This window comes from Myotis yumanensis, unplaced genomic scaffold (genome assembly GCF_028538775.1).
Source record: "Myotis yumanensis isolate MYYU_CA2020_CCGP unplaced genomic scaffold, mMyoYum1.0.hap1 SCAF_9, whole genome shotgun sequence".
Taxonomy (NCBI): Eukaryota; Metazoa; Chordata; class Mammalia; order Chiroptera; family Vespertilionidae; genus Myotis; species Myotis yumanensis.
In genome coordinates this window covers 71,945,358-71,971,242 of record NW_027223760.1, presented here as the reverse complement: position 1 = coordinate 71,971,242, position 25,885 = coordinate 71,945,358, and the positions used below count along the sequence as shown (strand labels likewise).

At 48.9% G+C, this 25,885-nt stretch overlaps 1 protein-coding gene across 8 annotated transcripts in view; it reads left to right on the top strand.

Moving 5' to 3' along the window:
* The window catches only part of ATXN7L1 (ataxin 7 like 1), a 221,373-nt gene that overhangs the window by 66,384 nt on the left and 129,104 nt on the right, over positions 1 to 25,885 (top strand). For 7 of the 8 annotated variants that reach the window (XM_070424632.1, XM_070424631.1, XM_070424627.1 and 4 more), the window contains one exon: positions 9,119 to 9,223. The exons of the other annotated variant lie outside the window; for it this stretch is intronic. In XM_070424632.1, the coding sequence (XP_070280733.1) occupies positions 9,119 to 9,223 (105 nt within the window). The remainder of the gene's footprint in view (positions 1 to 9,118; positions 9,224 to 25,885) is intronic. 8 annotated transcript variants of the gene reach the window in all.

Here is a 25,885-nt window from a genome sequence, read left to right as displayed (position 1 = left end):
CTTCTCTCTCTAAGTCAGCAGTTCTCAACCTGTGGGTCGACCCCTTTGGCAGTCGAACGACCCTTTCACAGGGGTCGCCTAAGACCATCGGAAAACACATATATAATTATATACTGTTTTTGTGATTAATCACTATACTTTATTATGTTCAATTTATAACAATGAAAATACATCCTGCATATCAGATATTTACATTATGATTCATAACAGTAGCAAAATTACAGTTAGGAAGTAGCAACAAAAATAATTTTATGGTTGGGGGTCACCACAACATGAGGAACTGTATTAAAGGGTCGCGGCATTAGGAAGGTTGAGAACCACTGCTCTAAGTCATAGTGAACTATACAATTTTTACCTCCAGGCCCTTAGGTGAATATGCTGTACCCATCCTGGTCCTCTACACAGAACTTCTCCCAGGCTGGGCCCTTGGGGCTGACTTGGTGAGGGCGTAATGGGGCTCTCTTGTCCATGCAGCTGATCTCTAAGCCCGAGCGACCCTTGCTCTAAAAATGACTTTAGCCAGGATATCTTATCAGGACCCAGAAACCAGCCAAAGTGATTACATGTTTCTCATCTGTCCTGAGGGCCAGAGGGGGGGATGTCAGGCCAGAAGCCACCTGCTGACCTGGCTGGAATGATGGGCAAAGATATGTATGACTGGACAGGGGGACCCTGGCTGTCCTGAATCTGCTTAAGGGAGATAATCGGGGCTAAGTTTACATCCCCAGGAATGTTTTTAGGGACAAATTGTTGCATTGTTGCCTAAGCCAGGCATAGCAAAGGGGAGCCCTTTGCAAAATGCTTCCCTTGGCTACCAGGGATATCACTGCCCAGCCAGCTCATCAGATCCTCTGCCAGGTTGGACTCAGATCGCTGAGTGTGCCTTGGGCTGCACCTGGCTGCTGTGCTGGTCCAGTGTGGTACAGGATGGAGTTAAATCAGGAAGGGTGGGCCATCTAGGTCTCCAGGCCCTGAGCACTCACTGTCCAAAACACCATGCAGCCCCCAGGTGAGGACATAGAAAATGGGACCAGAGGGGACACCCAGAAAACACCCCTAAAGCCCACCCCAAACACTGGCTCTGAGAGCCATCACTGGGGATGGGGGGGTGGAGGCCGTGTTTCCCGGAGGAGGCAGAGCCTACCTTCATGCACGGAGCATGGTGAGGGCAGAAGCTCACCCCTTCTTCCCTGCGGGGGCCCATCTGGAGTGTGTTCTCAGATTCACACAGCCCTTTTCTCAGAGAATGAACAAATAAACATTATTATTGACCTTGTAATCTTAGATAACAACATGGATATTAGGGCAATTTATTATCATTTACAACATCCCCCTTTGAAAGAAGAGAAAATTAAGGGGCATCAAAAGTAAATCGATTTCCTGAGAACTTCATTTATTAGGCAGCTACCATGTGCCAGACTGGTTGGCTAGGAAGGTTTAAAGTCGTGATTCCTGTCCTCCAGACCCCAGTCTGGTGAGAGGTGTAAGCCGGTTGCTCTACTGCTGCCTTAGGAAAGCCATGGTCTGAGGGCCTGGGGCGGGGGAGGTTCGGCCTCTCCTCTGGGTGCATCAAAGAAGGCTTCCGAGGAGCGGACAGGGGAGTCGGAGAAACAGGAAGGGAGCCATAGATAACAATACTTGTATTTTTTCCCATCCTGACTGTGTACCAGCCTCTTCACACATGTCATTTAATTCCAGATGAGAAACAAATGGCAGCATTAGGGCTTGAACCCGAGACTGCCAGACTCCAGGGCCCAGCTCTCGGGCATTGCAACTTACAAGGCCCGTGACCTGTAGTTTTTGCTCTAAACTCTGGGCTGCAGTCACCTCCTGGGACCCTCTGCCTTCCCTCCTCGGCTGCAGGATGAGAGTCCTGTGAGGTCTGGTGGAAGCCAGAGGAGAGGCTGGTGAGAGGGGCTGCCCTGTGGCCCGAGGCCTGAAGGAACACCCCGCAGCCCCCTTGCCTCAGTACACCGTGAACGCATGTGTGTAAAGCCCCTTCTGAGGGAGGAGGGGCTCTGCTGTCTCGCGTGGCCGTGTGGGTTGGTTGGGGTTTGTGGGCTGATTGGGCTGGGGATCGGGACAGAATAGTTCATGCAGCCTAATGGGGAGCTTCCGCCTGCCACCAGGCCTGGCTCCTGGCCCCGGCCTTGCCAGGGGGTGACTTCCTGCCCAGCCACAGCAGGAGGAGGCTGGGGCCCCTTTTAGTCCTTGGTGTGTTTGAGAAGAAAGGCTCAGCACCTGCCACCCGCACACACTCGCCCGCCGCCCTCATTGCTGCTGCAGAGCCGCCGAGGCCTGCTTTCCCAGGCCCCGTGTTTCAGTTTCCCTGCCCAGATTTCGCTGTTTTGAAGCCCTCCTATCAGGCCCTGGGTTTTCAGAGGCCTGAACAACAGAAAGTGGCCACCCTATTTGCATTTTCCTAGAGGGGAGCTGAAAGTTCTGCCGGGGAAGTAGGAGGTGTCGGGTCTGGCGCCCCCCCCCCCCCCCGCCCCCGCTTTGAAGACCTCCTGTGGTTTTGTTCTGTGAATTGAAGGAGATTTTGGGGTTGGGGAACCAATAGAATCACCCTGTCAGCAAAGGAGAAGCGTTTTTTCTATCCCCTCAAGCTTTCCGTTTGACATAAGTGATTAAAATGCAGCTGAAAACTCCACTAGCAGAGAGAAAAGATGAATTAATAAAAACTGTATAATGAGCACATTAAGACTAACGGGGGGCGGGGGGAGGGGGCTCAGAGGACCAGCCTCTCCCGGCGCGAGGGGCGCTCCTTCTGATCTGACACGCGTCATTTTTGTAGGTGCCTTTCCTCGTCCGAATCCCCATCCGCCTGGAGGCAGCCACGTGCGTCCTTGACACACTGTGACTGTTCTTCCCAATAATTTCCCACGTCTGAGTTTATGTAGGCGGAAGCCCACAAATCAAAACCGCTGCCAGCAACCAGCTCATCTTTTTGATAGTTTTCCAAAGAAGTCCAGTAGCACCCGGCTCGCTGGCTGTCGTCGCTGGTGTCACGTCCTGAGGTTCGACCAAGGTCTGTGCCCGTCGCCCACCACGGGCAGAGGTTTGCACTGCAAGCAGGACTCGCAGTGGAAAGGGCCTGGAGTGTTGAAACTACATAAATCCATTTCAATGTCTTCATTTCAATATTTTTTAGAGTCAGTTAAAGGGGGGTGGGGGCATAATTTTAAAATGCAATGCAATTGCCTTTATACTAGAGTCGTACTACCTTGCCATTTTTATAATTCCTATAGCAACTGAGGTGGTTTCACAACTCTGGCAAAGACTTTTAGGGAAGCCAAGCCTTTCTCCGGGGCTTTACCTTTTTTTTAAGAAACTAAAATTCAAAGTCGTGTGTCTTGCTTTCTTTTCCCACTGCGGGGTTTCTGCGGCGAGCACAGGTGTCAGCAGTGGCTGGTGAGCTGGTCCATGGCCTTCAAAGCAGGCCCGCTCCCTGCAGCTTCTCCGGCACCCTGTGCTGTACGTTCCCACTTGCAAGAGGAAGGAGTCAGTCCTTATTCACTCTTTCTCACGTTCTGCATCTTTTAAACTCTCACCAGTTGTGGCTTCATAATGCCAGTCTCGAGCTTTGGAAGGTGTCTAGGGGCAAATTCAAAAGTGCACAGCATCTAGTTTGATCCTAAATCTACAAAACCAGCTGCCTTCCCATCTTAGAAACAAGTCCTGTGCAAACAGTGAGTCGGGGGTGCCACCCTGTCTGTTCCTTCGCTGCAGCCATTTTCAAAAAGCGAGTACGGATACCAACTAACGTTTATGCACACGCATGTGACTTTGTCAAAAGTGTTCCCCTCGGAAAGCTGTGTATCTCGAATACAATGCTACTCCCGTCCTGTCCATCTCTTTTTCAATATTAACTTAAGAAACAGTTAACCAACTACACAGGAAATCAGTTATTTTACTTTTGTAGAAACTATTCTGTTTCCTAAACAGTGTTTCTCCTCCCATTACAGCTGAGCTTGGTCCCCCCGCCCCTCCACTACCTGCCGGGTGGGTTTTGGGTGGGTGTTGGGGAAGTGAAGGCTGCAGTTGCCTCAGGTGCTGTCAAGGAACAGGCCCATTTTGCTAGACGAAGTTGATAACATGAGGGGGCGTTGGCTTCAGAGTCCGTGTCCTGGAATCTCATTCCCCTTTACAAATCGCAGCTGTGAATCCCAAGCAAATTACGTTACTTGTGTTTCCTTGCCTGCAAAGTGGTGATGATGGTAACTTCACAGATTAATTATGAGGATTAACTAAGATGATGTTGTCACATAACGAAGTCTAGAAGGATGAATACTACTCTGTCAGCAGTGGTTCCCCTAGGTCAGTGGTTCTCAACCTTAGCTGCACATTAGAATCACCTGGGAATCTTTTTAAAATCCTGATTCTTGGGCCTCGTCCTCTGGAAATTCTGTTTCTTTGTTATGGGGTGGGGCCACAACATTAGTAACAAAGAAACAGAATTTCTGGAGGATGAGGCCCAGAAATCAGGATTTTAAAAAGATTCCCAGGTGATTCTAATGTGCAGCCAAGGTTGAGAACCACTGGGCTAGGTGGTGGTGTCACAGGTGGTTTCACTCTCCCTCTTTTTCCCACCTTTATTCAGTGGTGCACTGGTAAATGTTTAACAACCAGCACTCTAAAAGAAAAGACCTGATCTGTAGTGTTTGCCCATTTCCGTGGTGTAAATCAGCGGTTCTCAACCTGTGGGTCTCGACCCCTTTAGGGGTCGAACGACCCTTTCACAGGGGTCGCCTAAGACCATCGGAAAACACATATATAATTACATATTGTTTTTGTGATTAATCATTCTGCTTTAATTATGTTCAATTTGTAACAATGAAATTGGGGGTCACCACAACATGAGGAACTGTATTAAAAGGTCACAGCATTAGGAAGATTGAGAACCACTGGTGTAAATGCTCCCAGATGGCTGATTCAAGCTGCCACCGATATCACTGAACGAGTTGGGAAGAGACATGCACAGCTGGCTCTTCCAAGCTGCACAAGCCCACCTCAACAAACCACTGGTTTTGTCTTTAACTGTGCACTGAACGTTTTAGGGTGAGAGAGAGAGAGAGAGAGAGAGAATAGAATAGAATACCTTAGAATACCTAGGTTTGTGCTGGGCATACTAATTTTCAATTCTTCCTGTCCTTCCTCCCTGAGTAAACAGCACGTGACTGTGATCACCTAGCCACCCGAAGTGGTGGTCTTGCCAGCGGCCAAGTGCCCTTATCTTGTTCCCCATTTGCCAGGTTCTCAGAACTGGGCCGTCTGTAGAGGAAATTCTAAGGTCGGCCCACTGAGGAATGGATCACATAGGCAAGCAGGTTTTCTCGATTTCTACAGAAGACATGCTCTGAGCAGACGTGTGCAGAGTTGAAGCTGCCTTAGACGAAATCAAGAAAAGTCCCAGTGGAGTGAAGGGCCTGGAGTGCAACACCCCCCCAGGTGGCCAGTCTCTGACCAGCCTCACCTTTACCCTCAACCCCTGACATAAGAGGTGTATGGGGCACAGGGTAGAGGCCCGCAGGTTTCCAAAGGAATATAGAAACAGTGGTACGTCCAGTGGAATCCCGCCAGGCCTCCCAGGTCATCTGGCGTGTATAGCAAAGGTGCAGACACAGTGCCCGCACCCTGCCGTGTCTGGTCTCAGCTTCCAGCCCTTGGCACAGCTTCTGGCACAGAGTAGGTGCTCAAGAAATTTTTGTTAATGCCTGTTTTCTAAAAGGTTAATGAATTTCTTTTATTCCTTTAGATCTATTGCAGAAATGGTGTAAGGCAGCTCAGTAAGGTTTGTTGAATTAATAAGTGTCTTAGTCCTCCAGCTCCTGGTCTCACATGTTCCTGGATATAAAATGTAACTAAATCTAAATGAGATGCAAGGTGTTAATAAAAGTTGTCAGTGACTTTTTTTTTTGCTTTTCTGTAGTTTTCAAATGTATCTTCAAAGAACATGGATCACTTTTGTTATTTGTTTAAAACGTTCATTATAAAAATAACCTGTAAGTAAAAAGTAAAACAGCAGGGTGTCAGCCGTTCAGAAGCAAGAGGCACCCCCTCCATGCGGCGAGGCTCCGAACCGAGGGCCCGGGCACGTTGGGTGGGCCCAGCATGGGCCTCCTCACCCTACCGGACTCTTGTCACAGTTGGGTTCTCTCTCAGCCTCTGCTTCCACAGCCTCCCGCCCACCAGGCACTGACTAATAATGCTCCCCTTCAGTAACAAGTCTGAGTCAGAAATGGAAATAGAGTCAAGTCCTAGAGTGGGGAAGTCACAGGACTCACCCAGGACCACCGGCGAGTTGGAAATTCAGTGCACCCTAGTCCCCAGCCCTGTCCCGTCACGTGCTGTGGGCGAGCTGGGGCCACGTGCACCTGGAACCCGAGCAGTACCCTGAAGCGGGACCTGGCCTCCCCCTTCCAGAAACACGCCTCCTCCTGGGGAACAGGGGCCTCAGCTCCTTGCATATGACAAAGGTGTCGATTCTACTTCCCACGAAGAAGCAGGCTGCCTTGAGTAAAGAACACAGAGCCGTGATGTGTACCTTAGTTAATTAAACATTTGCTTGGTTATAAACGAGCCGTCCCCGTATCGTGAGGAACTCAGCTCTTCCCTGTGGCCTAGCCCTGCAGCTGGGGGAAACCATTGTGTGTTTGGTGTTTTCTGTTAAAAACACTGGTTGGGTCTAGAAATGAGGGTTCAGGGAGTTGGGGAGAAGTTGTTCAAGGGGTTTTGTGTCAGAAGGCATTGTCATGCATACGCTGTCTCAATGCCTCCGTCAACTCTCTGGTGACTTATAAGATCCTTGCTCTCAGGGTGGAAGTGTCTCTAGAGCTAGTGGGCTGAGAAGAAGTAGGCCAGGTGCCTCCAGGGCTCTGCCTCCACCCAGCGCTGCACAAGGAGATGTGACCACCTGTTTCCTCAGAACTGATCTCTCTCTCTCATTTTTTTTTGACAACTTTTGTTCATATGCTAAGCAAGTCACCCATTTAAAGTATACAATTCAGCCGAAACTGGTTTGGCTCAGTGGATAGAGCATCGGCCTGAGGACTGAAAGGTCCCAGGTTCGATTCCGGTCAAGGGCATGTACCTGGGTTGCGGGCACATCCCCAGTGGGAGATGTGCAGGAGGCAGCTGATCGATGTTTCTCTTTCATCAATGTTTCTAACTCTCTATCTCTTTCCCTTCCTCTCTGTAAAAAATCAATAAAATATATTTAAAAAATAAATAAATAAAGTATACAATTCAGTGGTTTATAGTATACTAGAGGCCGGTGGATGATCGGGCTGATTAGGGCCAGCCAGGGGGAAGGGAAGCAGGAGGTTGGCCAGCTGGCCCCACACCCGATCGGGGTGGGTTGGGGGCGATCGGGGGCGGGGCTGGCCGGGGGGGGGGGGGGGTTGTGGGGGGACTGTGGGCAGTTGGCTGGCCAGCCCCACCACCTGGTCGAACTCCCAGTTTCGGGGACAATTTGCATGTTAGCCTTTTATTATATAGGATTCACAGTGTTGTGCAGCCATCACCTTTATCAATTTTAGAACATTTTATCACCCCTTGCCCTGGCCAGGTGCCTCAGTTGGTCAGAGCATCATCCCAATACACTAAGGTGGCGGGTTCAATCTCTGGTAAGGCACATACAAGAAGCAGTGAATGCATAAATAAATGGAACAACAACAAATCAATGTTTCTCTCTCTCTCTCTCTCTCTCTCTCCCTCTCTCTCTCTCTCTCTCCTTTTCTCTCTAAAATCAATAAATTTTAAAAAAAGAAAAGAAAAGAAACCATGCACCCTTTAGCAGTCACTCCCCAATTCCCTCCAAGCCCCCCTGCCCAAGACAAACGCTATTTCTGTAGCTTTGCCTATTCTGGACGTTTCCTATAAATGGAATCATTCAATATGTGGCCCTTGGTGCCTGGCTCCTTTCACTTAGCGTAATGTTTTCAAGGCTCACCCGTGTTGTAGCAGGTCTCAGTACTTTATTCCTTTTTGTGGCTGAATACTATTCCATTGTCTGGTTATGCCAGATTTTGTTTATCCATTCACCAACTGGTGAATATCTGGGTTGTTTCCACTTTGGGCTGTTATGAATAATGCTGCTGTGACCATGCCTGTACAAGTTTTTGTATGGACACATGCGTTTATGTCTCTTGGGCCATGTAACTATATGTCTGATCCAGTCATTTTTTTGTTCGTTTGTTTGTTTAAAAACCTTCTGTAAGTTCCCATTGTTCTTAAAATCAGGCTCAAAATCCTTACCTCGGTCTACAAGGCTTACCTCTGCTGGGCTCTCTCCTTGTTCTTCTGTCCCAGCTGAGAGGTTCCTCCAACACAGAAGCCTCCTTCCCTGGCAGGCCTGTCACTTTCCACTCCCTCCCCTGGCTCTTTGTTTATCTAATCCCTACCCCCCCACTCCCCCAGCCCCTAACGCCAGCGGAAATAGCTCCTCCCAGGGAAGTCTCCCCAGAGCATCCCATGCTGGGATGGGACCCTGCACATCTCCTCAGCACGTACCACAGTTATGACCACACGATGACCTGTGCGGTCTCTACTTAATGTTTCTCTCTGCTCACTGTGAGCGCCAGGGGAGCAGGGCCCTCACCTTGTTCACCAGTCATCCCCGGCACCAAGCATGGTGCCTGGTGCATGCGGACACTTGCTAAACGTTAGTCAGATGAATAATGCAAGTCTCTCATTTTGAGGCTCCTTTCACCTTGGGGTCCCCCTCTTTCCCCCTCACTCACCTGAGAGACCTTTGCTTAAGTCAGAATAGGTTTGGGGGACCCCCTCCTAAAATAACTTGTGCCTCGTTGGGTCCCAGCTCACATGGCTCTCTCGGGACAGGCTAATGCCCCATCACATGGGACTCAGGGAGCCCGGCCACCACCGGCTGCACCAGCAGCGGCAGCCAGCCATTTCCAAGGGTGAAAGAGGGGGTATTCTCCGAGGCAAGCGCTTCTCTGAGAGTTGGGGAGCTGCATTATGACTAGCCACGATCCCTCTGGTGACGATTATTGCCTTTCCGGGTGTCTCGTTTGAAAAACTGTCCTTGAGGAAGCTCTACACCTCTGAGACTTAATTGCTTTTTCAAAAACACCTGTTTTCATTTCCCCCACAGATATGCACTTATTTGGCCATTACCCAGCACATGACGACTTCTATCTCGTAGTGTGCAGTGCCTGTAATCAGGTCGTCAAGCCACAGGTTTTCCAGTCGCACTGCGGTAAGTGGACTCCTGCCGCCTCGCGGAGCAGCGCCGCCCATGGGCCCCCAGACGGGGTCTGGCCCTCTGTCTGTCTCAGCCCAGGCCTATGGGCACATCCTTCCTGGGGCTCAGCCTCTGCTCGCAGGGTAACTATTTTAGGATCTGTAGTCCTGCTGCTGAAACGCTCAGTCCTGTCAGAGCCAATGAGAGAAAACCTGAAACTTGTTTAGGTGGATGGGACTAGACTGAAACCACCCGCCCGCCCAGCCTTTCCGCAGCCTCTGCAGGTGACAAAGGGAGGGGAGAGCGGTGGCTGGAGGAGTCACTCCCCTGAAAGAGAGGGCCAGGCGGGGTCTCCGGATCTACACCTAGGAGGCCTGGGAATCAGGAGCAAGTCCCTCCGGGCCATTGGGTACTGCCCTGAGACTGGCTTCGCCTTTTCGAGGAATCCTCCTTGTTAAAAAAAAAAATGCAGGTGTTTGGGAATCCGCTTTCCCTCTGAATTTTTATATCCTTGGTGTAATAAATTGCCTTCATCTCGTCACCAGCAAACCCGGGACTCCCTGTCAGTGCAGGCGCCATGAACATACACCAGATAAAGTCCACCCTGCCGCTCCCCTCAGGAACGAATAAATAGCTATTGACCTGAGCTGGGAAGTTACTTAACCTTTCTGGGTGGAAGTTCCCATCTCTTTTTAAAGGGGAGCGTTGGACCAGATGATTTCCAACACTGTAATATGCTGTCAGTTCCAGAACAGTATGTCCCAATCTTTTTATTTAAGCCATACTCCATTTTGATGAACATAAAATCTAAGTGCCTTCCTTCACTGTTAAATGTCAAAGCACATTAAATATTGTACCTTAAATAAATCAAGGCAATTTTAATATTACTAGAGGCCCGGTGCACGGATTTGTGCACCGGTGAGGTCCCCTCAGCCTGGCCAGTGGGGATCGGGCTGAAACTGGCTCTCCAGCATCCCCCGAGGGGTCCTGGATTGTGAGAGGGCGCAGGCCAGGCCGAGGGACCCCACCAGTGCATGCACCGGGCCTCTAGTATGCATATAAGAGCTTTGGTTAATCTCTTCCCACCCTTCCCCTTCCCCCTTCCCTCTGAGATTCATCAGTCTTTTCCATGTTTCCATGCCTATGGTTTCCGCTCCTGCATTGAGCGTCTGCCCCTGGTGGTCAGTGCGTGTCATAGCTACCGGTCAGACAGTCGAACGATCAGCCGGTCACTTAGGCTTTTATATAGATAGATTATAATTTTACAAACTACATGTTATCCCTTTCTCACACTCAGAATTTCTCATTTCCCCCTGCCCCTTCAGTTATCACTATTCTGTAATAATAGGTATAAAATAAGAGGAGTTGAGCTTATCTAAGCTCTTCTGTAAATGTATTTGGAACTATGGAATACAGTTGGCCCGTGAACAACACAGGTTTGAACTGTGCAGGTCCACGTACAAGCAGGTTTTGCCATAACTATGCAGTCGGTGCTCCATACACATTTCAAATCCGTGGGTTCAACCCACTGCCAGTTGAAAACAGTACATATGGCCGAAGCCGGTTTGGCTCAGTGGATGGAGCGTCGGCCTGCGGACTGAAGGGTCCCGGGTTCGATTCCGGTCAAGGGCATGTACCTGGGTTGCGGGCACATCCCCAGTGGGGGATGTGCAGGGGGCAGCTGGTCGATGTTTCTCTCTCATCGATGTTTCTGACTCTCTATCTCTCTCCCTTCCTCTCTGCGGAAAATCAATAAAATATAAAAAAAAAAAAAAAAAGAAAACAGTACATATGTTCAGTCCATGGTTTGGAATCCACGGATGTGGAGGGCCGACTGTATCCATTGTTATGTGCCATTTTCTATGCGGGACGTGAGGACCTGCGGAGTTTGGTATTGGCAGGGGGTGCTGGAACCAATCCCGTGGATGCTGAGGGGTGGTCGTCATTTTTATGTATCCTGATATCATTTATGAATATGTAGATATGTGATATGTGCATGTCTAGATACATCCAATTTTACCTGTGTCTATACTGTAGGTATATTTTGTGTTCATAACATACAGAAAGAAAATCCAAGCTTTAGGGGCACTTCCCAGCACTTGCTGACCTGCACAGGCAGAGAAGGCCCTAAAAGTGTTTACAGAGAGCTCTGTTTAGAGGCCGTCTCCTGCCCCTCCCTGCAGCCAGCTCTGTGACCTTGGGCTACGTGATTACTGTCTCAAGGCTTTGGTTTTTCTAGTCTCTTCCTTAAGGAGTGGCTTTGTGAGTGCTTCTAGCTCTAACCTTGTCGTACCTGGCAGAATGAGCATGAGAGGAACCAGTCGTGTGCCCAGCACGAGCTGACCTTCTTGTTCAGTGCTGTGTAGCAGATGACCCCTCCCTTATGCCGGGAAGAGAGAAAAGATCCAACTTCTCCAAAGGGACTGTCAGAGACCCGGTGCTGGTGCTACCAGCTGAGGTGGCCGGTGGGGTCGAGAGCAGAGCAGGGGAGAGAAGAGCCCAGACTAGTTGGGTGGTAAATGACCATGGAAGCTCTGTGGCCGACTGCTCTTGTGTGTTCAGCAGATGCAGAGGCCAGATCACCCTGAATGGGGTTGTCATGCATTCATTCACAGGGATGTGCTGCTGTTCTGGGCACTGGGATACAGCAGCAAGCAAGGCAGACAGAAGTCCCGTAAGCCCTTAAAACCTTCACTGGGATCTTCATTCACTGACAGAGACTTAATGAAAGGAACCCAGGACTCCACTGTGCCCTGCAGAATTCTGCCCAAGGCAAGGTCCCACCTAGCCCTTGAAGGAAGCCTCTAGGGCTTGGCTCTGCTGATTCACACGCCTTCCTCTATCCTAGGCCTTTTGGGACAAGAGCCAAGTCTTGTTTAGGGAGATAACCAAGTGTTTTGTGGCATCTGCTTTGAGCAGTGGCTGTAAATTAGTTTGGGGGTTTGAGTTACTGATCTCATCACCCAAAGCCCAGTCTCTGTTGAGCTTTCTGCTGAACCAGCTGACAAGCAGCAATGAGGACACCTCATCTTCCAGGTGTGTGTCCTGTCGATTCACAGCCCATATTTATCGAGGCCAGGAGAAGGCAAGGCAGAGCTCAGAACCATGGCAACTCTCCGGAGACAGTGAAGATTTCTTTGTTTCCCTAAGAATTCCTCCTATAGTTTCATGACATTTCTTTTTTTGTTGTTTTACCCCTAGTCTTACTATTTTCAACAAGTTAAAAAGAATGTCACTGTACTAAGTGTTAGGCTCCGTACCTCTGAGCACGTGATCCTCTCAACATCCCTAAGAAGTAAGACCAATATGATACCATGTTGAACTTGAGGAAGATAAAGCTTAGGAATGCCTTGCCCCAGGTCTCAAAGCGAGGCAGGTGTAGAGCCTGGTTTTGAACACAAAATCAGGGAAGTGCATGCTTTGCCTGCTTGCTGGTCATTGTCCCTCACTGCCTTGCTGCAGAGATCGCCTATTGCCCTGCCCTGCCCAAGCTCCAAGGCCTGACCCATTCACCTGCCAGCTAGCAACTCGTACGTAGCACAGGGCTTCAGACTTGATTTGGTTAGTTGCAGAGCTTTGTTCAAATAGAATCTCATGTGGAACCTCAGTCTATAACTATATATGCAAAGGAAGCCACCGGGGTGGAACTTGGGGTGGGTGCTTGAGCCACTCCTGACCTGGCCTACTCCTGACCTCCCAACCACCCAGGCCTTCATAAACAGCATTTGGAGTTTGTTGTAGTGAAGAGAATATGGACTTTAGAGGCTAACAAAGCAATTCACATGACTCCCCATTAACTGTGGGGGCAGGTCGCCTCGTGTCTCTCCATCGTGTCTGCAAAATAAGGGCTCTGTCTGCCTCACGGCGCACAATGGCTGGTGTGAGGCACCTTCCTGCAGATATACCCAGAGCATGGCTTCATTTCCGCCCACTTCTCCCGTTGGCATGCCTCTCCCCTGTGTCCCCCTGGATTGGATTTACACCTTTCAGTACCCATAGACCTCCTTTCTCCTGTGCCACTTCCCGCCTCCTGCCACGCACTGCAGTTATCTGTGGACTCTCTCAGAACTGGACTCTCTCTGTGCAGAAAATGACTGGACTCTCTCTGTGCACGCTGAGGTCAGAAATGTGCACGCTGAGGTTACAGAAATTCACCAATTTCTAGGATCCTTTCAGGATCAGGGGTGGTCCTTTTCAACTCTCTATTTCCAGCACCCAGAATCATCCCCGCCCTGGCCCTGGGAAGCAGAGCTGCCATGCAGCGGGAAGGACACTGCCCAGGGGCCAACACATCTGGGGCCAACTCCCAACTCAGCCTCTGCGCAGCCCTGAGACCCTAGACTTGTGACTTGTAAAATGACAGGGGACTGGACTGTGTGCTCTTTTAGAAACTTGCTCATTGTCAGCACCTGTGATTCGGCCCCGGGATTTTGAGGATCATGGCATACACAGAGAGATGGGCACCCGGCAGCATTCCGATCTTGGTCTCCTGTTTGTTTGTTTATTTCTTTATTTTTATTTTGAGAGAGAGAGAAACATAGATTTGTTGTTCCACTTATTTATGCATTCGTTGGTTGATTCTTGTATGTGCCCTGACCGGAGATTGAGCCTGAAACCTTAGCATATGGGGACAACGCTCTAACCGACTGAGCTACCTGGCCAGGACCTACTTGTTTAAGGGTGTGTGTGTGTGTGTGTGTGTGTGTGTGTGTGTATGTGTATTTAGGCCATTGGTTATGGGACTTTGGAGGTCAGTGGTAATGTGAAAAAGCCCATCGTAGAAAAACCATGAAATTCGGAGCCAAACAGACCAAGTTAGACTCTTGCCTTACATTGACTCGTTGTATGAGCGTGGGTTAACTTCCATGACCTTTCTGAGCCTCATTTTCCTCCGAAATGAAAGCGATCGCTCTTGCCTCGTGGAGTTACAGAAGGAACGGAGGTAGAGTAGTTTCCTGGCACGTGGTAAGGAAATAAAGGGTAGCTATTATTGTCAATAAAGTGTGGCTATTTTTTATTAAGTTGAACGTTCCTTATGAAAAATGGGAAAACCAATTCAGTCAAGTGCTTCCTGTCTTCGTTTCTTGCCCCATCTCAGGGGATGTGCCCGCTGAGGTCAGCCTACAAACTGTGGCCTATGATTCATCTTCTGCTTCCCACACTCTTGGAGGCAAGAATTGTCGGCCTGAAGATGATCACGTCGCCAAGAGTCCCAAGGAGCTGGCTTTCTAAATATGGTTTTCATTCACGTTAGGCCCCAATATCAGCTCCTTAGGAAATGCTTTGAAGCTCCCAGGATCTCTCCTGGGTCCCTATGGTGGTCCATCTGGCCTTGGCCACCTCCGCCATCGGGCTCACGCGAAGCCCCCTCCCAGGGCTGGCCACATTCCTTCTGCTCCTGACTTGTGCCCCAAGCTGGAGTCCCAGGCACAAAAAGTTTGGGAGACCCTCTGCTTGGCATGGTGTGGAAACCCTCTGGGAGCCACCTTCTGTGCGCCCCCCACCTGTGTTGGCCTCTTGGTCTGCACAAGGGCCCTTTAGGTGCTTTGTAAATATCTTACCAGGACTTGAAGGGATTGCCTTGTTTCTAAAGCCCCTGAGGTATGCTGATGAGGCTATTTAGGGAAGGCTGAAGAAAGGGGGCAACAGGACCAAAAAGCCTAGCCTTGGGGGCCCTGACCCCACTCCGAAGGCATCCCTGTCCCAGCTGTGGCTGAAGCACTGACATGATGTGAGAGCCTCGTGGTTGGGAATAGCCTCTCTGGGGTCCATCTGCTTCGATTCAAGGTCCAGCTCTACCATTTATTAGCAGGTTGCTTTGTCTCTCTACGCTTCAGTTGTCTGATTCTTAAAATGGGGAGAGTAGTGTACCCCAGAAGGTTGTTGTGATGACTAAAGGAACTCACAAATGGAAAATAGCACAGCAGTGAAACAAAGTTTGCTTTTAAAAAAAAAGTTAAGCTATCGTCAACCAGTTGACCGTTAACTGTTGCAGAGATTTTTAATGAATCCGAAAGGTTTTCCCTTGTGATTGCTGCAGTGGGAGAGTGCCTGGTATGACGCTCCCTTGTGTGTTAGTGCTGTGGTGCGTCCCAACCTCAGCCCAGAAGTCGTGTTGTCATTTCTTCCAAAAAGAATCCTATGTGTGTGGTGTGTGTACATGCAAGTGTATGCATGTGTGTGTGTGCATGTGCCTGTGTGTGTGTGTGTGTGTGTGTGTGTGTGTAGGGAGTTCTGTCTGTATGCACAGGCACATAGATAAGCTCAAAACAAGGTGCCTGCAATGGGAAAAAAAATACTTTATTCTTTTTAATAGTAACATTTTTAATCAACTTGTGATATTATAATTAAAGAGAAAAGTAATAGGTGAACCCCAGTTATAATTTTGTAATTGGGTTGAGCATTGGTGAAGTTGTATGATTTGCCGAACTGAGAGGAGTGTGATTTTTTCTGTTTTTATCACATAACATAATTACATAATGAACTCCTCTAAAGCAGGGTTTCTCAACAGCAGCACTGTTAACATTGGGGGCTGGGTATTCCTCTGCTATGGGGCCATCCTGTGCACGGTGGGATATTGAACAGCTTCTCTGGCCTCCATCCCCGGCCATGACAAACAAAGCTGTCTCCAGGCTTTGCCAGTGTCCCCTAGGGGCCAAAATCACACACACACCCCCCATTAACCACCACTGCTATAAAATAAAACATCCCCATTTGTCAGATCATATTCTGTGCTTTTCTATATTTACATTTTCCTCCAAGTTAACATGTGTGCATGTACACTTGTACACTAAGCTCAGAAATAACTTCTCTGGAATCACATGGCAACATGTAGAAAGTTTACTGTTTCAGCTTCCACAGGGCTGGTGATCATCAAGATAATTTCCTCATCACAGTCACATACAAAGCATCAAACAGGATATCTCACAGAAGCCCATAAGCTGCAGGCTTTCCTACCTCCAAGTCAAAAAAGAAAAGAAAAAGAAATAACACATCTACACACACAGCTCCTTCAGAATTTTCAGCCACACCTGGTGCTTGCCCTCTGAGCAGAGAAACATACAGCCCCGCACCCCATCCATCAGACAAAGATAATCCTTGCATGTCATGCTAGTGGGGAAAAAAATGTATTGGAACCAAAGAATCTAGATGTCATTTAATAGACAAGAGGATTAATTTTTTCCCTCTTTCTCAGAGAGGGCTTTTATTCCCTTTTCTGATTATATTTTTGAATGCCCTTCAAGTAGCTGTTTTGCATGTTGATGGTGATGCAGTAGAATTTAATGAACTGTGAGCTAAAGCAGAGAGGCTGAGCTGCAAAATAAATGAGTGACAGGGACTTGCTGGTGAAGGCTGGCACCTCCATTCCTCCCGTGCACATCCAGATGCTGATATCGGTTGGGTACCGAGAGCAGCCCAGCCCAGCCGTGCTGCACATGGGAGGCTCGTTAATGAGGTTCCAGGGTTTCCTGCAATTGTTCTTGTTATTTTGTCTGCCTCCAGGTGACCTCTAGTTGAGGAGGAAGCAAACCATTTGTGCTTCTGAGCCCTAGAGAAAGCCAGTCCCTCCCAATGTCAGCGCCCCTTGGCTTCCCGGGACCATCGCTGGCTAATTAGCCTGCAGAACTTTTTGCCTGAAGATGCCAATTGACACAGTGCGGGTTTGGGTTTTTTGGTCAATTCAGATGAATTTTTTTGTTGGGATTAAATTTCTGTCCTTCTTGTTGTTAGTTGTCTTTTATGAGACTCGATTACACCAGAGAAGTATAAAATGATTAAAGGAAATTGGTCTCATCGAACATATTCCTTGTCAAGTCTGACAATATTAATAAGACTTGGCAAGAGCATGTAAATCCATGCAAACTTTATTGTGTTCGTAGTTTTGTTTTTTTTTCTTTTTCACTTTAATTTGATGAATATATCGCCAATCCAGAATTAACTCCTGGATTGATATGTCTTTGGGGCTTCTTATGATCAGAAACAATACCTGTTGTTGTTGTTATTGTTTTAATATGTTTTTATTGACTTCAGAGAGAGGAAGGGAGACAGAGAAAGAGATAGAAACATCAATGATGAGAGGGAATCATTGATCAGCTGCCTCCTGCACGCCCCCTACTGGGGATTGTGCCCTGACTGACCAGGAACACAACCACTGAGTCACACCAGCTGGGCTGTTGTTTTTTATTTCATCTTTCCATCGTCCCTCTTAAAGTGCAGGTCGAATAATAGGTCCTAAAGAAATCCTTGTAATAGATCCGAAGGAAAGAAATGACAGACTGACTGATTAGCACAAGGTTAGACCTTAAATCAAGCATTACAGCAAAGAGCATCTACAACGAAATAGGACCACATATTTTTGCACATTACATTTTTATATTTTGAACTTGCTACTGCTCAAATTAGAGTTAATGCTGGGTCTAGAACATAGCAGGTCAACATGTTCTCAAATCCTGGCTTTTCTTTTTACTCTGCGAATGGAAGACAAAAACAACAAAAAGCTAATAAGCTTATTGAGCCCTTCTCTGTGCTAAGCTCTTCATGTGTTATCTAATCCCATGGCCACCCTAAGGTGCTGTGGTCTTGTTATCCTGGTCTCCCACCCAAGGGAAGGGAGACTCAAGGGATTTAAGAAATTCGCTTAAGGTCAGGCAGAACCAGGATCCCCATCTCTGTCTGACTCCAGATCACTTTAACCACTATCCTGGTTGAATGTTTTTGGATCTGCAACCCCTTAACTAAACTTTAATACAGAAAAGTCGTTTTTGTTTCCTGGGGGATGCTGGAGACTAAATGACAGGTGCCTGGGGGCAGCAGAGCTCCCATCTCCTCCTCACTTTTGTAAGCTCTGCCACTGATCCTGTCTGCTTATTGGCATTGGTGACAGATTTGGGCACAGCTTTGAGGGAAGGAGGAAGGGAAGAATAAATCGGTTATAGTGAATGTGTTTAGAACCTTGGCCACAGCATTTTAATACACCTTTAAATATCAGAAAGTAAAAAGAAGAAAACTTGTAGAAGAGGTGGAGTGGGCACCATCAGCAGGTCTGCCTCTCATTTCTTGTTTATCTCCAACAAATGAACAGACCCTGAGACTCACAGATTTAGAGGCGATTTCCTCTAAATTCAGCGAAATTCCCTCTTTTTGCATGTTTCTGTGAGTTAAGTAGAAATGTTATAAATAAACAAATAACCGATGTAGTGGTGCTGCTCAAAGTTGGAGATAGATTAATAGGATCTTTGTAACCTTAGGATTATTGAATTCATTTTTAATTGAAAATGAACTTCTGCCTGTAATCTTACCAAAGCTTATCTTGAAGGCTGAATGTCTTAGATTACCTTCTTCAGGTCGCATGGTTTTGATTTATTCATTTCTTTAAAATATGTTTATTGAGCACCTACTCTATACCAGGCATTGTTCTAGAACTGCAGATACAGTGGTAAACAAGACAGGTAAGGGGTGACTTTCTTGAAACCTACTTTCTGATGGGTTAAATAACGTAAACAAAAATTCAGTTGAGCCCTATGAAGAGCTGGCACAATAGTGTCCCAGCAGAGAGCCCGGCAGTGAGATGTGTGTGAGCTCAGGGAGGTGCGTGGAGAGCAGAACTGCAGAGCCCTCTAGGCCAGAATCCGGAGTTTGGGTTTTTTTCTGGGTATGTTGAGAAGACACTGGAGGGTTCTGAGTGAGAGAAAGACATCACCTGGTTTATATTTTTAAAAGGTCACTCTACCTGCTTGGAGCCTGGGAGACTTTGTAAGGACCAGTGCATAACCAGGCAGATGAGAAAAGGGTAAACTTGAGACCCATTTTGGAAATGTGGCTGACAGACTTTGCTGATGGATTGAACTGGAAAAAGGAGGAGTCGACGTTTAGCGTTAGTTTGAAGGAACAGCACCCAGTGATCTGGCAGGTAAAGCAGCAGAAGACGACGACCTAGAAGCTAAGAGAGAAAGTGTTTCAGAATCGCAGTCGAATGCCAGGAGGTGAGTGAGAGGAGAAAAGAGAAGAGGTTACTAGATTTGCCACCAAAGGTTGTTGTTGACCTTGGCGATAACCCTTTCAGTTGTATCTTGGGATTTTTTTCCAAGTGCAGGGGACTGCCCTTTCACGTCACTGATAGACCTGTTTCTAGGCTAGCAACACAGTAAGTGTTTTTCTGCGTGTCTGCTGAGCTCAGCTGCCACCCGACCCACTTGCAGCTGGTCCCGCTGCCCCCGGATCTCTGGGTCCTATGGCTCCCATCCCTGTGCAGCTGTCACCTGTGAACACTAGGCCCTGAGCTCCTGAGGACTGGAACTGTGCCTTTTGTGCCCCAGCATGGAGTACATTTCCTGACATGGAGGACAGACAGGTGGAAGGAAGGACTCCTGAAATCCCAATTCAGGTGCCTTGGCCTCCTCCACTTCACCAACTGAGCATATACAAGGGCTATTGCAATGCTTGTTTGCTTATCCATCCCATCACACACACACACACACACACGCACATACACGCACACCTGACTAGGCATTTCAAGGAGCCCTATCATTATGCTCTCCGTGATGTTCTCTGAGTTAAAACAGTACAGAATCTGTAGTTGGTGCTCAATAATAAAGGGAGGAAGCAAGCAAGGAGGGAAACTTGGCTTGCTGGTTGTGAAAAAGCCCAGTGTCACATGGAGGCAAGTATGCTCACTGAGAAGACAGCGCTCGCTGAGAAGGGCCACCTCTGATCAAACACAGTTGGAGAGGCTGACAAGGGGAGCCGTCCACCCCCAGGGCTCTGGGAGGCTGCTGCTGTGATCCCGGACCACAGCTGGGTTCTGGGGGCTGGCACTGTAACATGACCCTGGCCTCTGACTCATCCCTGGCTTGTCCTCGCTGTGCTGTACGAACTCCTCCGGTCCATTCCTCAGAGCTGCCTCCACCGAGGAAGATTGGAGGAACAGTCATCGCTCTATTTAAATCCGAGGGAAGAATGTTGCCAGCTCTGATGCAAAGGTCATGTTGGATCCTCCCCATCCTGCGCAGTGAGTGGAGCAGCATTTCCCAAACAGCGCTCCTTTCCCGGACAAGTCAACCAGGGCTCTGGCAGCTCGCGTTTGGGTGGACACATGCTTGGGAAGCGCTGCAGCCAGATCTGTTCCGGAGGGAGACTCACAGCAGCCGTGAGCCCGTCACGGCTCTCGGAGATCTTGGAGGACAAAACAAAAACACATCTCTCGCGCTCTGGAGTCTCATCACTCGTAATTTATCTGAATTCACCACATGCCCTGGCAATGATAATAATGCACTTTTGTTTCTAATAATGTGGCCCCAGACACAATCCCACTCCTTCATCTGGTGCCTGAACAGAGAATCAAAGATCTTTCCCAACCCCTGGAGGAGACACTGGCCGTGGGAAGAGCCCACTGTCCCCAGACCATGTGGGGTGTATTTTATGGGCAGAAAGGTATTGAAGGGTGCTTCTGATTATACATGACTCGCACCTCACACCCCGATGCTGGCACCCAGCTCCAGTCTGAGCTGCAACTCCGCTGTCGCACTTTTCCTTCTGAGGCGTGGCTCATGGTTGATTGTCAACCTTTGAACCAGGAGGTCACGGTTCCATTTCTAGTCGGGGAACATGCCCGGGTTGCGGGCTCAATCCGCAGTATGGAGTGTGCAGGAGGCAGCTGATCAATGATTCTTTCTCATCATTGATGTCTCTCTTGCGCGCTCGCTCGTGCTCTCTCTCTCTCTCTCTCTTCCTTCCTCTCTGAAATCAATTAAAAATATACTTTAAAAAAAGAGCCTCTGGAGCATTTGCTCAAGGAGCTCGTTCTAGTGCTTTGCCCAGGTCACTGGCAGTCCCCTCCGAGAGTGCCACATGTGAGGATCCGTGTGGGCTGACCTCGGGACGCCGCAGGTCTCTGAAGAAGGTCCAAGCCCTGCTGTTTCTAAAGTCAAAGTGCTTGTCCCATCATAGTATATTTACTACGGCAGGTCTGCCTCCCTCCCCGCCCCCAACCCCACCCCACCCCACCCCCCACCCCCGGAAAAAGGAGCTATTCAAGTGATGTGGCCTCACCCTGGCCGGTTTGGCTCAGTGGATGGAGCGTCAACCTGCGGACTGAAGGGTCCCGGATTCGATTCCGGTCAAGGGCATGTACCTTGGTTGCGGGCACATCCCCAGTGGGGGGTGTGCAGGAGGCAGCTGATCGATGTTTCTCTCTCATCGATGTTTCTAACTCTCTATCCTCTCCCTTCCTCTCTGTGGGAAATCAATAAAATATATTTTAAAAAATAAATAAATAAAGTGATGTGGCCTCTTACAATGAGTGGATTCCGGAAGTTGAGGAAACATGGTAGTTAACATTTTGTGCAGGACTCTCCTGTTCTCTCACGGGGCCAGGCACTTCTGAAAAATGAGTACAAATTGGGAGTGGCTGCATAGGACACACAAATGTCAATGGGGGGAATAAAGGATGAAAGAGTAAGTAAATCATTTCACTTTGATGAATCCTACTTCACATGGAGCGAATCATAATTTTTTTCCTGAGAAAGCAGCCATAGTCTTTAGTTTACAAAACTGGAACGACAGATTTCTAAGGTTTGGTTTCTGACTGACGCTGTTCTTTGCTTGTGTATTAGCATCATAGATGCTTTGCTTTTCTCCCCCAGGAATTATTGCTTCAAATTCCTGAGCCTTCTCCAGAGGTGCGTTTTTCTAAGACAAGTGTGGCTTCATTTGTGTCGAGGCTGTGGTTTTCTGCTCACCTCTCTGTGGCCGCCCTCCCCCGTGTGGAACCCTCTCCAACAAGTGCCCGTCTCCATGGGAGCGCTGCTGCGTCTGTCCCCAGGAGTGAGGTCACGTTGACACTGGCCCAGACTGACCCCCTAACTCCGTGACCTGCATTACTGTCACGTCTGGGGTGTCGTCCTGATGGTGACGCCAAAAAGGAATGAATCCAGTTGCTAGTGCATTTAAGGAGGCAGGGGTCGGAAGCAACTTTCTGAAAACTCTGTGCCACTTTCTTACCGCCACTATCATATTCTTACCACTACACTCACCCTAGGGTGCGGTGGCGAGGAACCTCTGCTCTCACAATAAGCCTTTGCCTCCGCTATTCTTGGAAGGAGGGTGATGCTGATGTATGTTTGCTGAGAGGGGCTGGGGCACCAGCGAGGAGGCCCGGAGGGGGTGGGTGCCTGTGAGAGCTGCCCCACTCTGTGGCACGTAATGCTTGTGAGCCAGGAAACCACCAGCTGTTTGGACCACCACGGATGCATGCCCATGGCACAGGCAGAAGAGCTGTGGTCCTCTCCTTTCTCTTTCTGTTGCTCCATCTCCCCATCCCCACTCACCTGCAGAACTTGCAGACCTGTCGTCAGTGGTTTGATCAATATTAATTACACCGACCCTGCATTCTATTCTTTTTAGGTTGTTTGGTGTTTTCCTTCTTAATATTTGTTTTATTATTCGCCAGCACTGGAATGGTGTTGGGCTGGCAGCACAGTCCAGGGGAAGGACCATCCGTCTGGTTTTGATTTTGTTGGAGAGGACTCTTCCCTCTCTGCCTTCCCCGAGCCCCCTACTGCCCCCCCCCCCCCAACCGCCCCCAAAGCACTTGGGCCTGTATTTTTGTGTGTCGCCTATGCAGCATGCCCTGATCACTTTTCAGAAGTGCTTGGCCCTGTGAAAGGGCAGACAGAAGGTCCCATACACACTGTTAAGGACAGTCTTCGCTTGATTCCAGGGAGCCATTAATTGTATGATGCCATGTCCGTTGAATAGCACCTTTTCCCAGGTGCCAGGAGCACTTCCAGGGCAGTCTCTTTCGTCCAGCCAGCCAGTCGATGAGTCAAAAGAGATGGCAGAACAGGCCACTGTCTGGGGTAAACGAATAGCAGCCCCTAGTGCTGCCTGGCTAGGTCATAATTAACCCACACACGTCCCTTTTTTTCTTCCTGGAATCAGGTACTCCATTGTCCCTTTGATTTAGAATTTAGTTCAAAGTACAAAATAATGAAGTTATAATAGCTTGGGAGTTTACTGCTTCTGGTGTTACCCCTGATAAATGTTAACCTGGTCCCATAGCAACTAGGCCACACATAGAAAAAAATCATACCAATGCCAAGTGGTAATTTATGTGTGTGGCTTTAGTTTTCACACGTAAACCGTGGTCAGGGGGACCATTACTATTGTTTTATTTTTGAGTTTTAGTTTAACTTCTGATGGCCACCAGAGAATATTAGTGATGTTAACCATTTTATAACTTAACTAGAGGCCCGGTGCACAAAAATTTGTGCACTGGGGGGGGGCGGGAGGCGGGGAAGGGAGGGTCCCTCAGCCCGGCCTGTGCCCTCTCGCAGTCTGGGACCCCTCAGGAGATAACGACCTGCTGGCTTAGGCCTGCTCCTGGGTGGCAGAGGGCAGGCCCAATCCCTAGGTGCAGCCCCTGGTCAGGCTCAGAGCAGGGCTGATTGGGGAATTGGGGCGCCGCCCCCTGTCATGCACAGAGCAGGGCGGATTGGGAGGTTGCGATGCCACCCTCAGTCATGCTCAGGGTAGGGCTGATTGGGGGGTTGGGCACCGCCCCCTATCACACTCAAGGCAGGGTCGATGGGGAGCTTGTGGTGCCACCCCCTGTGACACACAGAGCAGGGCCAATCAGGGGGTTGGGGAGCTCCCCCCTCTCATGCACAGAGCAGGGCCCATCAGGGGGTTGGGGAGCTCCCCCGTCACGCATAGAGTAGGGCCAATAGGGGAGTTAGGGCACTGCCCCCTGTCACACACAGAGCAGGGCGGATCAGGGGGTTGGGGCGCCACCACTGTCACACTCAGGGCAGGGCCGATGGGGAGGTTATGGCTTTACCCCGTCACAGACAGAGCAGGGCCCGTGGAGGGGGGTGGTGGTTGGGGCGCCACCCCCTGTCACACACAGAGCAGGACCGATCAGGGGGTTGGGATGCCACACCCTGTCACACACAGAGCCGCAGGGCGATCAGGGGGTTTGGGCGCTGCACCCTGTCATGCTGATCTGGTGCCAGGAGACCTCTTGGCTCCGCTGATCCCGGTGCTGGGAGGCATATTACCCTTTTACTATATAGGATAGAGGCCTGGGGGCCGGCTGGTTTGCCCTGAAGGGTGTCCTGGATCAGGGTGGGGGTCCCCACTGGGGTGCCTGGCCAGCCTGGATGAGGGGATGATGGCTGTTTGCAGCTGGTCACACACCCTTCAGGGTGGGGGTCCCCACTGGGGTACCTGGCCAGCCTGGGTGAGGGGCTGAGGGCTGCTTTCAGGCTGGCGGTTTTGACTGAAGCTCCCAACCGCTCCTTTTTTTCTTTTTTTTTTTTTCTTCTGGGCCAGCTTTAGCTCTGGCTCTAGCTCTGAGGCTTCCGCTGCTGGTTTGTTTGCCGTTCTATAATCGAAACAATGTATAACTTCAGCTCTGAGATCCCAGCCGGCTATATTTTTTACAAAGTTTCAAACTGCCAGCTCAGAGGCCTGCAAGGCAGGTGGGGAACGTTGGAGTCTGCAGTCATGGGAGCAAGCAAGCCTCATGTTCGCTTCCAGCTGCCTGGCTGCCGGCCGCCATCTTGGCTGACAGTTAATTTGCATAAGGATATGCTGATTAGCCAATGGGAAGGGTAGCGGTCGTACGCCAATTACCATTTTTCTCTTTTATTAGTGTAGACTAGAGGCCCGATGCACGAAAATCATGCAAGAGTAAACCTTCCTTCCCCTGGCTGCTGGCACCGGCTTCCCTCTGGCACCTGGGACCCGGGCTTCCCTATGGCTGCCTGCACGCACCCGGGACCCGGGCTTCCCTCGCAGCCCCGGCTTCGTCGGGAAGGTCGTTCGGAAGGACATCCAGTCTAAATAGTGTATTACCCTTTTATTATTATAGATGATACTTCCTTTGTGACTGATTACCAGGTGATCAGGTTTTTGTTTGTTTTTGTAAATGTTTTTATTGATTTCAGAGAGGAAGGGATCAATGATGAGAGGGAATCATTGATCAGCTGCCTCCTGCATGCCCCCTAATGGGGACCAAGCCCACAACCCGGGCATGTGCCCTTACCAGGAATTGAACCGTGACCTCCTGATTCATAAGTCGACACTCAACTACTGAACCATGCTGGCCAGGCAGGTGATCAGTTTTTTTAATGTATCACGTGATTAGAAAATTCATAGAATCTCTCTTTTTGTGATTATTCATATAATCTAAGCCATTTTGTCTGCTTGGTCTATAATCTCTGAGAAGGGGGTTTTAAGTCTCCTGTGATGGGTGTTAAGTCTCTCCTGGAGCCCTAACAGCTTTTGCTTTATAGTTTTGAGGCTGCACTATTGGGTGCATATAAGTTTATGACTCATGTCTTTTTACTGGTGGAGTTTTCATCCCTATGATGCTTTTTGCCTTAGGTACTATTTTATCTGATTAACATTGCTACCCAGTTTCCTTTTGGTCAATATGTATTTGCTTTATCTCTTTCCAATCTTTTCAACTTTTCTGTGTTATTTTGTTTTAGGTGTCTCTCTTGTAAGCAGTATATAGCTGGCTTTTTAAAAAGTCCAATCTGATAGTGTCTTATAATAGGTGAGTTTTATCCATTTACATTTATTGTGATAACTTTATATATTTGAGCTTATTTTTATCTTTTAATTTGTGTTTCTGTTTATCTTGCATTTTATTTGCTTCTTTGTACTCCTGTC